Source organism: Sciurus carolinensis, chromosome 7 (genome assembly GCF_902686445.1).
Source record: "Sciurus carolinensis chromosome 7, mSciCar1.2, whole genome shotgun sequence".
NCBI classification, from domain to species: Eukaryota; Metazoa; Chordata; class Mammalia; order Rodentia; family Sciuridae; genus Sciurus; species Sciurus carolinensis.
In genome coordinates, this window is record NC_062219.1 from 52,774,062 (window position 1) to 52,787,664 (window position 13,603).

Genomic DNA, 13,603 nt, shown 5'->3' on the forward strand with positions numbered 1-13,603 from the left:
TGAATACAGTCTCTCATTTATATATGCTGTATTCTGAAGTTCAAGGAAAATTGGAAATTAAAATTTTGACCCTGCCCCGGCAAAAGTGATATAAATGGTGGATCAAGGGTTCCAGATGGTTCAAAAACTGCAAGATAGGTTTCAGTAGTATTATATAATACTTCTAGTAGGGGATACATTCTAATATATATTAGAAACTCTTGTCAGCAGAAATAAAAATTACATGGAAGGTATATCTACAGTCCCAGCTGTAGGGAGGGTTGAAGCAGAATAACAAGTTCGAGGTCAGCCTTGGCAATTTAGTGAGATGTTGCCTCACAGTACAAATTTTAAAAGGGAGGGGACTGGGGATGTAGCTCAGCTATAGAGCACTTTTGCATAGTAAGGGCAAGTCCCTGGGTTCAATCCCCAGTCTTTCCCCACAATTTACAGTAAATGGAGGGATGCATTACCAATCTCAAATGAGGTAAGATTACTGATGAAAACATTTATTTAGGTACTGGGGACTGAACCCAAGGGCATTTTATAATTGAGCTACTTTCCCAGTTCCCCTCCCTTTTTAAATTTCAAGACAGGATCTCATTGAGTTGCTGAAAGTTGAACTGAACCCAGGGGCACTTTACCACTGAGCTACATTCTCAGTCCTTTTAGATTTTTTAATTTTAAATTTTAAGACAGGGTCTCACTAAGTTGCTAAGACTGTCTTTGAACTTGTGATCCTCCTGCCTCGGCCTCCTAAATCACTGGGATTACAGGTATGTACCACCACACTCAGTTATAAACACCTTTAAGACAATGTCCTATTATAGAAAACCAGTCATCTGTGGATTGAAATTGAAGTTACTATACAGTAAGTGGTATGGTAGGTCTTGCTGATGGAGAGGGGTCAAGGCATGGCAGGGTCCCTTATACAGCTGGTGAGGCCCATTGTTTACCTCCTTAATCACTATTGACTGGCACTGCCTAATCAATCAGGGGTCAGAAGTTGGAAAAGGACTATGTGTCCTGTTCCTGATGCCCTTCTTCCCAGCTATTGTTCATCTACTTGCAAACAGCAGCAAATCAATCATTTTAGTCCCTTTTCCTTTGACAAAATGCAAATGCCTGCATTAGATATAAGCTTGTGTAGTGTTTGGCTAAATGTATGATCAATCAATGAGTACAAGCAATATCAGCACCCTCGTTTTTGGGGTGGACAGAGCACTCATCATCTGGAAAGGGATAGAGAAAATAGGCAAAGAATGGGTTCACAAGAGAAGGGAATACACACAGAAGGTAAAAATGAAACTTCAGCCTCTGCCTAGTGTGTGCACTGCTGACTAGTAACTAAGCAGATTCACAAAGCACATGCACACACAGGCATGGAGAAACTGACAAGAAATTGAAAACAAAAATAATTGTCTATCATGTAACCAATTAGTTTATGTATGTTCGTGCTTTTTTTTTTTTTTTTTTTTTTTTAACAATATAACTGGCTTGTACTTGTATAAAGGAGCTTGTTTGCGAAGGACTCAAAGAAGCTTAAATTCCCCATTTTGGAATAACAAGCATGCAATGCTAGTAGGAGGACATAGAATGCATCTTCCCATTTGTCTAGGCAGAGCGATGATCTTCAAGAAACTTTCAAAACAAGCAGTTAGGGGCTGGGGAGATAGCTCAGTGGATCCCCAGCACCACACACACAAAAAAAAACGAACGAACAAACAAACAAACAAAAAAAAACAAGCAGTTAGGCTCCCACTTACCTCTACTTTGTCTATAAATACCCAGGCCCCTCAAGCAACCTTTAGCTATTGAGGGTTACCTGGTTTCCTAAAGTGCCTGTGCCTTAAAACTCACCTGTTCTTGCCTTTCTTATTTCTACCCATATCAAAACTTACTTTGGGGCTGGGGAGATAGCTCAGTCAGTAGAGTGCTTGCCTTGCAAGCACAAAGCCCTAGGTTCAATCCCCAGCACCACCCAAAAAACAACAACAAAAAAAACCCCAACTTCCTTTATCTCAGAGAAGAGGGGTGGAATTCCACATAATAGCAGTGTATATCTTTTTGGGTTAGGCAATTGTCAGGCTACACTGAGAAGCAGGACTACATACCAGACTAAGCATTGTCATATATCAAGAGAATTTCCTGTATTTAGCTCAAGAAATTATGACTATTTTTTTTTTTTGGGGGGGGGGGGGTGCTGGGGATCGAACCCAGGGCCTTGTGCTTGCAAGGCAAGCACTCTACCGACTGAGCTATCTCCCCAGCCCCAAGAAATTACGACTATTAAGTGGCATGTGCCTGTAATCCCAGTGACTTGGGAGGCTGAGCCAGGAGTATCTAACGCTCAAAGCCAGCCTCAGCAACTGAGCAAGACGCTATCTCAATATAAAACATTAAAAAAGGCCGGGGATATAGCTCAGTGGTAAAGCACATTTGCATTCAATTCCCAATACAGACAGACACACACACACACACAGAGTGACTATCACTTCCATCTCTAGTAGCATTCTAAAGTTAACATTTCTGGTTTTTTTCTTCTTTTTTTTCTGTATGGGAATTGAACACAGCACTTCATACATGCTATAAGCACCCTATCACTAAGCTACATCCCCAGTCCTCTACTTGTTTTAAGTCAAAACATTAATTTTGGGGTGCTGGGAATCAAATTTAGGGCCTTGCACATATTACACAAGTGCCCTACAACTGAGCTACACTCCCAGTCCCACAATCATGTTAAATAATTAATTACATTGTAATGTGTCAATGATCAGGTAATGGACATCCCTCTCAAAGATCTATATTTTAAAATTTTAAGTGAATTTCTGACAAAAATTACAGAAAAGTAAAAAATAAAATTCATGGAGATGAGGGTTGACTGTCCAGGTATCTCATACTGAGAATGTATATGTATGGCTCCTTTGATTCCTTTCTGCTTTCCATGGCTTTCTCCCTTTATCTAATACCCAACCTAGAAACTTGTAAAAAACACCATTTTTTGGTGGAGATCCCTTCTCCCTCATTCACCCATTGAGAGAGAAGTTTTGGGAGGCTGGGGATATCATGTCAGAGAGAAAACAGTACACCAGAATTTAACACTACAAGTAAAAGGTTTACTTTATATTACTGTTCATAATAATATATAGTAAGTTATCATGTTATAAAAATATATGATAAAATCTTTTGTGTATGTGTATGGTGCTAGGAATCGAACCTCCCGCATGCTAGGCAAGTACTCTACCACTGAGCTGCATCCCCAGCCCTATGATAAAATCTTGTAAGAAACTGAATGAACTGAAGCTTGACAACTCCTTTAAGAGACCAGAATAAAACTGCAGGGGCTGGCTAAGTTCCACTAATTTCTTTTCATTTTCTTTGATTTTTTCTCCTGATCTTCAGTTATCCTTTCTGCAGGTCGTTTTTTCAACCCCTTCATTTTCCTAGTTTGTAGTTTGCTTAGGTCTTGTTTCTGCATATGAATCCTTCCATAAGTTGTACCAAAAGTATCATGGGAGATATTTTTCTTCTTCTTTGGCTACAAAACAAAGGGAAAAGAAATTCGTGAGTGTGTGTGTATCTTTTACTTCTTTTTATAATGGCATTCTACTATCACGAACTGCTAAAAAATCAAGTACTCAACAACTACTTTAGTAACAATTTCCATTAACGAGGGTTCCCTCAATAGTGCAGTGTATAGCACTATACACCTTTGTTCTCAAACCTAACTTTCCATACCCATCACCTGGGAATCCTGTTAAAATGTAGATTCTAATTCACCAGGCAAACTGACAGACCACACTGCGAGACAATGTCGTATATCAAGAGAATACCCTAGTTGAGTTTAAGAAATTGTGCCTATCACTTCCATCTCTAATGTTATTCCACAGGTAACATGTCTACTTTCTAAAACCACTTAAAAAAATCAAAACATTTTATGCACATATGGTTTATACATCCTTGCTCTAAATTCCCAGTCTTCACAATGCCTTTAAGATTCTTTTTTGCTGAAAATGACAGTTTGGACTATCAGAAAGTTCTAAGCCAAACTTGATGCCTGTTTTTTGTTTTGTATGTTGAACTGGGGATTGAACCCAGGGGTGGGCTCTACCTTTCTATCTCCGGCCCTTTTTATTTTATTTTTCAGACAGGGTCTAAGTTTCCAAGGTTGATCTCAAACTTGCTATCCTCCTGCCTCAGCCTTCCGAGGAGCTGGATTACAGGTGTGTGCCACAGTTTTGATGCTTGGTTTCTGTAACTCTTTTTATTATCCTTTATGGTTGCCCTTCTGTTTCTTTTTCCCTTTCCTGGATCTGTGACTCTAGCTTTATTTATTTATCTTTTTGTGTATGTCCTTTAATATGCTGCATATCCTTTTGGAAAGAAGGATGTAATATATAAATAAATGTGGCACCAAATTTTAGATCATTTACCTTGAGGGCTTTTGGCATTTTCATAGATAATTTATAAAGGTCATCTGATGCCAGGTGTGTCCTCCTCACAACCAGATCCAATGAAGGTCCCATCTCTTCCAATTCAATCCGTGGTGTTCTGCAACCAGATTTCTTCAACAGCAACCTTAATGAAATAGGAAAAAAAAGAAATGTTGCTTTGATTTTTATAAAACTCTCCCCGCCCCATACTCCTGTTCAAGGGATTTATACTTACATATAGTGATATAACATCCTCACCCCTTTTTTTTACATTTTATTTTGAGATGATCTTTTGGTCTATTTATTTTGAGATGCTAAGTTGCTTAGGGCCTTGCTAAATTGCTAAGGCTGGTTTTCAACTTGGGATCCTTCTGCTTCAGCCTCTCAAACTGCTGGGATTACAGGCGTGCATACCACTGCATCCAGTGAGGCCAAGCTTCTTAAGCACATTAGACATCAGACCAAGTGCATCCTTTGGTTTATTTTTTTAAAAGTCAGAAATATACTTGGGAGGCAGGAGAATCACAAGTTCAGTGCCAGCCTGGATAACTCAGCAAGACCCTGTCTCATTAAAAAAAAAAAAAAAAAAAGACTGGGGATGTAGCTCAGTGGTAGTGTTAGCCTAGCATGTGTGAGGTTCTGGATTTACTCCCAGTACCACAAAACATAAAACAAAAACAAAGCCCAAAATATTTTTCTGGAGCAGGGGGTAGCAAGGATTGAAGCCAGGGGTGCTTTATCACTGAGCTATATCCCTAGTCCTTCATTTCTTATTAATTTTTTTTAAATCCCCTGATAGGACCTAATTTTGTGAGATTGGCCTAGAACTTGTGATTCCCCTACCTCAGCCTCCTGAGTCACTGAGATTATAGGGGTGTGCCACAATACCTGGCACAAAACCCAAATTAAAACCACTTCCTTCACCTTATCCCATCAAATACACTGTAATATTTTCTTAAAAAGAGATGCTTCAATTCCAAGCCTTCATATCTTCAGCCAAGTATCTACTGACCAGAACTTTTACACCACACAGTTAATATCCATCTCAGATCCTAACTTGTTTTTTTTCTATATAAGCTCTAAGTCAAAAGTAACATTCAGTTCTGCAAGACAGTATGGTACAAAATACAGAGACAAAGGACAAACAGAACCCTGTTACTTCTCTTTCAGATGGGCTCAGGCTGTAGACATGCTAATTGTAATTGTTTAAATATCTGCCCATTTCTTGTTCAGATTGTAATTTTCTCCCTCTCAAACACCTCTTTTTAACCTACATTCTGTTTTCACTGAGTAAACTCCCTTACTGGAAAATTTTGTTTGCTTTCTTGGGGTACTGGGGATTAAACCCAAAGGTGCTTTGCCACTGAACTAAATCCCTAGTTCTTTCAACTTTTTGAGACAGGGTCTCACTAAGTTGCTCAGGGCCTCTCAAAATTGCTGAGTTGAACTTTCAATCTTCTGAGTTGCTGGGATTGCAGGTGTGTGCCACTGAGCCTGGTCCATAATACATTCTTTTTTTATGGCAGTAATGGGGATTGAACTCAGGGCCTTCTGCATGCTAGACAAGCATTCTAACACTGAGTCACAGCCCCAGACCTATAATACATTCATGAAAGCCCCCAAACCAAGTAAGGAAATGCAAACAACACACTTAAAGAACTTTCAATTTTAACTAGCTAAAAAATAATTGTAAAGCTCCATCAGGTGCAGTGGTGCACAACTGTAATCCCAGCAGCTCAGGAGGCTGAGGCAGGAGGATTCCAAGTTCAAAGCCAGCCTCAGCAACTCAGTAAGGCCCTACACAAGTTAGCAAGACCCTGCCTTAAAATGGAAAATATAAAAAGGTCTGGGGACGTGGCTCAGTGGTTAAATACCCCCAACTTCAATCCCCACTACCAAAAAAAAAAAAAACAAAACAAAAATTCCCTCCTAATAACACACTGCAATCAATATTTTGTTGTATTTTGCCATATTATTATTTTTGTGTGTGTATGAGGTGGAAGGGATTGAGACCAGAGATCACAAATGTTAGACAAGGGCTATATCACTTGACTACATCCAGAGTTCCAATTATTTTACTTTCAATGAAAGGAAAAAGCATAAATGGTACTATTAATCATATAGTAGGAAAAATTAAGCATTTCTGACTCAGTTGAGCTCATGATGAAAATCATTAACTGACAAAAGAGGTGAATATTTATTTTCATTTGGATATGTCATTAGACACATAGTTGGTCAGTTCTCTCTTTTGTTATGAATAAAAATGAAAATCATCTGAGCCAGGAGTGCCAGTGAATGCCTGTAAGTCACAACACTTGGGAGACTGAGGTAGGATCACTTGAAGCCAGGAGTCCCAAGGCCGGCTTAGATATCACAGCAAGACTCCATCTCCCAAAAAAACGAACCAAAACAAACTAAAACCTCTGTACGAAATCTGGACACAAATGATCGTACAACAGTATTGCTGAACAGAAGACATTATCAAAACTCTGCTGCTAGTTCACAGGTTGAATTGCCAAGCCATTGCTTAAAATGTCCATCAGAGACTGAACTCAATGTACAAAAAATGGTAGTTTGGAAGATCAGTGTAATCTCTAGGAAAGCGGGGCTCTATCAGCCAGTGCCAATGTTTTATTTTTCAAAAAGAAAAAAAGGCATGCTTACTTCAAAAGATAATTACAGCACATTATTAAGCTCTTTAATAAAAACAGAATCTGCTTGTTAGGATTTATACTTATAGGTGGACTTGGTGGTGCACAAAGGTAACTCTAGCAACTCAGGGGTTGCTGAGGTAGAAGGATCACAAGTTCAAGGTCAGACTCAACAACTTAGCAAGACCCTGCCTCAAAATAAAAAAATTAAAAGAACCGAGGTTGTAGCTCAGTGGCAAAGCACCCCTGCATTCAATCTGCAATTCGAAAAAAGGGGGGACGATGAGGGGAGCTTATATTTACATTGTGCTAGGATTAGTGGTAGAGGGCCTAGGCTAGACAGAAGGTAAAATGAATCTAGCCACTGATTTTTGTTATTCCTTTAGGACTACAGTTTTCTTTTCTTTTTATTTTTTGAGGGTGGGGGTAGATACCAGGGATTGAACTCAGGGGCACTCAACCATTGAGCCACATCCCCAGTCCTATTTTGTATTTTTTTAGAGACAGAGAGAGTCTCACTGAGTTGCTTAGCACCTTGCTTTTGCTGAGGCTGGCTTTGAATCTGTGATCCTCCTGTCTCAGCCTCCCGAACTGCTGGGATTATAGGCATGTGCCACCGCACCCAGCAGGACTACAGTTTTTTCAAAGATTTAGGATTTTAGCTGTCTCTCCCTCTGGAGATAGGATGCATTCTCCCTCAAGTGTGTATATTTCTTGCTCTACCCCAAAGGTTTCTCATCTTTTGAGATTGATAAACATCCCCCCATTTTCTTGAAAGTCTATCTATTTTTCCTATTTAAACCTCTGTCTATGCCTTGGCCGGGGGTGGGGGGGTTTAAAATTCTGAGATTTGTTTTGGTTGGCCTGTCTTATGGCTATGCACTCTAAATCCAGTTTAGAATAATAAAAAGTTGAGCACCTTGGTGCACACCCATAACCCCAGTGACTCGGGAGGCTGAAGCAGGAGGATCACAAGTTCAAAGCCAGCTTCAGCAACTTAGAAGGCCCTAATCAACTTAGCAAGACCCTGTCTCGAGATTTAAAAAAAAAAAAAAAAAAGGAATGTGTGCAGCTGTGCAAGTTTATAAACCAGCAACTCTGCAGGCTGAGGCAGAATAGTAATTTCAAGGTCAGCCTTGTCAATTTAGTCAGGCCCTAAGCAGGCCCTTAGTGAGACTCCATCTCAAAACAAAAAAATTAAAACGGCTGGAGATGTAACTCAGTGGTAAAGCACCACTGGGTTCACTTCCCAGTACCTATCAAACAAACAAACAACAAAACCAATAAAGAGATACTGTATAAAGCTAAGGTAGATCATTCTTGAATTAGTGTTCCAGACTCAGAAAGCATACAGTATTAGATGCCCCTGGACCCTGAAAAACTAGAATTTCAGAGGCAAAGATTAGCAGGATCTAATCTAATTCTGATGGTGTGTCACCACAGAGCTGCTGCCACTACTATTCAGCAAACTCTTGAGCAGATGCCAATTTTGCTTGAGCCCTATAAAACAGTCACACTAACATGCTAACCCTGAGAATTAAGAAAAACATGCTAAGAAACATACTTACTTATAGCTTCGAAAGTAAATCTTTCCATTCAGTGCAGTGAAATGCAGAACATACTCTAATCCAGCCAGGCGAATATTTGATACTGTGGGGCCTCTGAAAAAGTCTAAAAGCACATGTGAAATTACTTCTGAAAAACTCAATACATGTCAGGTGTGGTGGTAATAAACCTGTAATCCCAGCAACTTAGAAGGTTTAGGCAGGAGGATCACAAAGTCAAGACCAGCCTCAGGAATTTAGTGAGGACTTAAGCAACATAGTGAAACCATGTCTCAAAATTAAAATTCAGGGCTGGGGAGATAGCTCAGTCGGTAGAGTGCTTGCATTGCAAGCACAAGTCCCTGAGTTCGATCCCCAACACCGCAAAAAAAAAAAAAAAAAAAAAAAAAAAAAATTCAATTCAAAAGGGCCGGGGGTGTGGCTCAGTGGTTAAGCACTCCTGGGTTCAATCCCCAGTACCAAAAAAATCTCAACACACTTTATTTTTTTGGTTCTGGGAACTGAACTCAAGGGCCTTGTGCACAAAAGGCAAGCACTCTACCAACTGAGCTATATTCCCAGCCCTCAACACACTTTTTAAATCCAATTTCCAAGAGCTTTATTCTAAATACCCCATTTTGCTCTAATATTTACCTAAAAAGATAGGCAGCACAAAAATGATCCCTGAAAAATGTGTGAAAGTTTCACTTCTCAATCATTTAATCTCATGACTCTTTCACCGAAACATAATTTTTCAATTTTGAAATTCTTTTAAAGCCAATGTTCTGTATCACAGTATCATGTTTACCATGAATATTAACTTTTAAAAAAAAGTCAGTCAAGGCATAATTTTTAAATTACTACTAAGTAGCTGAAGAGTCCAGGACCTGATCAAGGGAAAGTTCAAGATGAGTCTAAAACAAAGGGGTGATAGATTAAAATGTGTCTAAAAATGCTGACAAAAAGCTGGCCTGCAAATGGGCAGGAATGATAGTTCAGGAAAAAGGAAGATATTATGAGGGTATAGATAAAGATAAAACTTCAGTTAAAAAGGAGTAAGGGGCTGAAAATTAATTGGTTTTAGTCAGAGATGGAAAGCTCAGTTTGATATTTTTCAGTGGATTAATTACAGGCAAAAATAATATTTTAAATGTGTCTGTGTCCACAAGTCAATACAGTGGAAACGGAGACTGGAGGCCAACCTGCATACTTACAGAAAAGCCATGGGATCTGTTGTCAAGGAATATAATCAGATCCTGAATCTGCTACTTACTATCTCTTCATATTGGGCAATCAAGCTAACTGGTCTCCATTTCCTTATCCATAACCTGGGAACAATATTACTGTTAGGCACTGAATGCTCATATTCTCTCAATATTTATAGTTTGAAGCTCTAGGCATCAATGTGGCTATATTTAGAGAGGAGGCCTCTGAGGATAATATTAAGTTTAAAGACCCTAATCCAACAATTTATGTCCTAGTAAGAAAAAATCGGCAAGCCTGTTGTGCCCTCCCTCCCTGGGCACAAATTAAAGATAGGTCATGTGAGAACACAGGAAGAAGGTGACCAGGGAAGAGAGTCCTCACCAGAAAGAGAATTGGAAGCAACTTTGATATTGGACATTAAGCTTTGGAACTACGAGAAAATAGACTTCTGTGGGTTAAGCCACCAAGTCAATGATATCTTGCTATGGCAACCTGAGAAGACTGATTCAAAAACCTCTGTGAGGCTGTAGAAAAGATTAATAAAATTACCTAATCAAACCTATAGCAGTTATTTTCATTACTGCACGTTTTTCTTTTTTGGGGTACTAGGGATTGAATCTAGGGGCACTTTACCACTGAGCCACGTCCCCACAGTCCTTTTTATTTTTTATTTTGAGACAGGGTTTTGCTAAGTTGCTTAGGTCTCACTAAACTGCTGAGGCTAGACTCAAACTTGAGATCCTCCTGCTTCAGCCTCTTGAGTTGCTGGGACTACAGGCATGTGCCACCACACCCAGCTCACTGCACATTTTTCAAACAGATTAAAACTTAAGAAATGTGGGCTAGGGTTGTGGCTCAGTAGTAGAGCACTTGCCTAGCATGTGTGTGGCACTGGGTTCAATTCTCAGCACCACATATAAATAATTGAATAAAATAAAGGTCTATCAACATCTAAAAAATTTTTAAAAATTAGGAAATGAGAAAGATAAGACAATGTAGCTATTGATATCAATAAAGGCATTAAGAAAAATTAATCTTATTAGGTAGCTAAATAACAGATCTTAAAGAAATACTTATTAAAATTAACCCATTTCTTGATTTACTATCAGCTTAATGTTCAATGAATAGTCACATAAAAACAGTAACAATAAAAATTAGGAAGGACTGAATCTAAAAAGATTATTTGCTGGTTTTCTATCAAGGATGCAGTTCTAGCCAGACATGATGGCGTACACCTTTAATCCCAGCCAGCTAGGGAGGCTGAGGCAAGTCACAAGTTCAAAGTCAACCTCAGCAACTTAGCAAGATCCTGTTTCAAAATAAAAACTAATCATTTTTTTAAAAAAGGTCTGGGATGTAGCTCAGTAGTTAAGCAACCTGGGTTCAATTCCCAGTACCAAAAAAAACAAAAAAACCACATAGTTCCAGGGCTGAAGATGTAACTTAATACATTGCTGGCATTCATGAGATCCTAGATTTCTTCCCCAGCACTGCAATTTAAAAAAGGAAAAATAAGAAAGCAATTTCCACTAGATTTATAGAATACTTTTTACAAAAAAAACTATTATTTAAGTAAGCAAAAAAGAAACTTCCTATAAGAAAGTCCTTCATTAATTTCTTTCCTTACTGATCTACCATACAGTCATTTCAGTGACAGACCACATAGATGACAATGGTTCCATAAGAATATACCATCTAAGCCAGCCATAGTGGCATAGGTCTGTAATCCTAGCAACTCAGAAGACTAAGGCAGTAGGATTGATCGAAGGTTTGAGTGAGGACAGCCTAGGCAACCTAGTGAGGCCCTAAGCAACTTAGTAAGACTCTGTTCAAAATAAACAAAGAAAACGGGCTGGGGATGTGGATCAGTGGTTAAACACTCCAGGGTTTAATCTCCAGTATCTTCCCATCCCTGGAAAAAAAATTATATATATGTGTGTGTATACACACACACACACACACACACACACACACACACACATACATATACACATATATATATCACCCAGTAATGTCAGAGTCAATTTGGTTTGTGTAGATACACACTGATACTTACACTCTCACCTAACACACTTTTCAGGCTATATGTGCATCATTAAATGACACATCACTGTATTTCATTTGAACACACAACAACTAAGGAACAATTATTTTACTTCATATTTACACTGAAAACCCACTTCCCTTTGTGTCTTACTATCTCATTCCATTCCTCTTCCACCTGTCTGCTTCGGTCCCCAGATTGCATTAGGTTTTCACTCCCTTCCCTCATTGCTACATTATGTGGTCATTCATGCCACCTAGTGGAAACAAAATGAGAAGTCAGGGCTTTAAAAGGCCATCAAAACAAAGGCAAACAAAAGCCTTCTGTCTGTTTTAACAAATTATAAGTGCCTACCTCACCCAACATAATCATATGGGGACCTAGTGGGGAAAGGTGGGAAATCTGGGTCAGTGGAGTACAAGAAATGCCTGAAAATCTGGCTGAAATAATACTCCTGCTGGGCACAGGGCACACGCCTGTAATCCCAGTGACTCAGGAGGATCACAAATTTGAGGCAAGCCTCAGCAACTTAATAAGACCCTAAGAAACAGTGAGACCCTAACTCAAAATAAAAATCAAAAAGGGCTGGGAATGTAGCTTAGTAGTAAAGTGCCCCTGGGTTTAAACCCTAGTACCAAACAAACAAATAAGCAAGCAAAAATTCTTGATATTTTTGGGATTTATTATAAAAAATAGGAAATATTAATCACTGCCATTTATGTATGAATTTAATTCATAGAAAATATAGGTAAGAACCTACAAAGATTCTGCAAGAGAAAATGGACTAACAGGCAGAAAAGCTCACGTTTTGGGTCTCAGTTCTGCTTTACCTATTTAATACCCCTTTATTTAACCTCTATGAGCTTCTGTTTGTTTTCCCATTTCTGCAATGAATGTCACCAAGTTGCAAGTTTTTATAAAGATTAAACAGATAATACTAATGCTCATCCAGGGGTATGGTTCAGTGGTAAAATACTTGCCTAGCATTTAGGGGGCCCTGGGTTCAATCCCCACCCCTCTTAAGGTTTATATGTGAGACAATGCAAGAAGGATCAGAGGACAAATGATTGGGCTGTAAGAGTCTTAACCCAAACAGTGATTTAATCCCCCTGACAGGGATTAACTGAGTGGTAACTGAAGTGGTAGGGTGAAGTTGGAGGAGGTGGGAACTGGGGCATGGCTTTGGGTGTATATTTTTATCTGGTAAGTGTAGTCTCTCTCTGCTTCTTGATCACAATGTAAGCTGCTGCTGCCCTCTGCCACACTCTTCCGCCATGATGTTCTGCCTCACCTCAAGTCCTGAGGAATGGAGCTGGTCTTCTATGGACTCTGAAATCGTGAACCCTCAAATAAACTCTTCCTCCTCTACAGTTATGCTGTCAGGTCATTTAGTCACAGCAGTGAAAAAGCTGACTAAAACAAGCCCCCCAAACCAAAACCAAACAACTCCCCTGCCCCAAGGCTTATTAAGAGAAATGAGAAGCTCTGAAAATTGTAATCCCAACAATAACACTGTTAACAGTACCAAAAAGAAAAAATAAAACCAATGTGTCTCAATGTATCTACCCCAAATCTTTTTTGGTGGGCTCAGATTTGTAAAGTGCAAGAATATGATTTAATTTGTACACAACCAACTTTCCAATGATAATCTAGGGCAAAGTATATAAAAAGTTTTTAAAAGGGTAATTTAGGGTAACAAGCCTAAATTTATAAAAATGGTACCAAAAAAAGGCTCAAATGAAGTAA

At 39.0% G+C, this 13,603-nt stretch overlaps 1 protein-coding gene across 1 annotated transcript in view; it reads right to left on the reverse strand.

Annotated features, from left to right (window-relative positions):
* Nucleotides 1–2,369: 2,369 nt before the first annotated feature.
* The window catches only part of Rpf2 (ribosome production factor 2 homolog), a 32,081-nt gene continuing 20,847 nt past the window's right edge, over nucleotides 2,370–13,603 (reverse strand). Inside the window, exons 8-10 of the mRNA XM_047559703.1 lie at nucleotides 8,632–8,748; nucleotides 4,413–4,557; nucleotides 2,370–3,517 (exon numbers count right to left, since the gene is read on the reverse strand). Coding sequence (XP_047415659.1) covers nucleotides 3,338–3,517; nucleotides 4,413–4,557; nucleotides 8,632–8,748 — 442 coding nt within the window. The 3' untranslated portion in view covers nucleotides 2,370–3,337. The remainder of the gene's footprint in view (nucleotides 3,518–4,412; nucleotides 4,558–8,631; nucleotides 8,749–13,603) is intronic.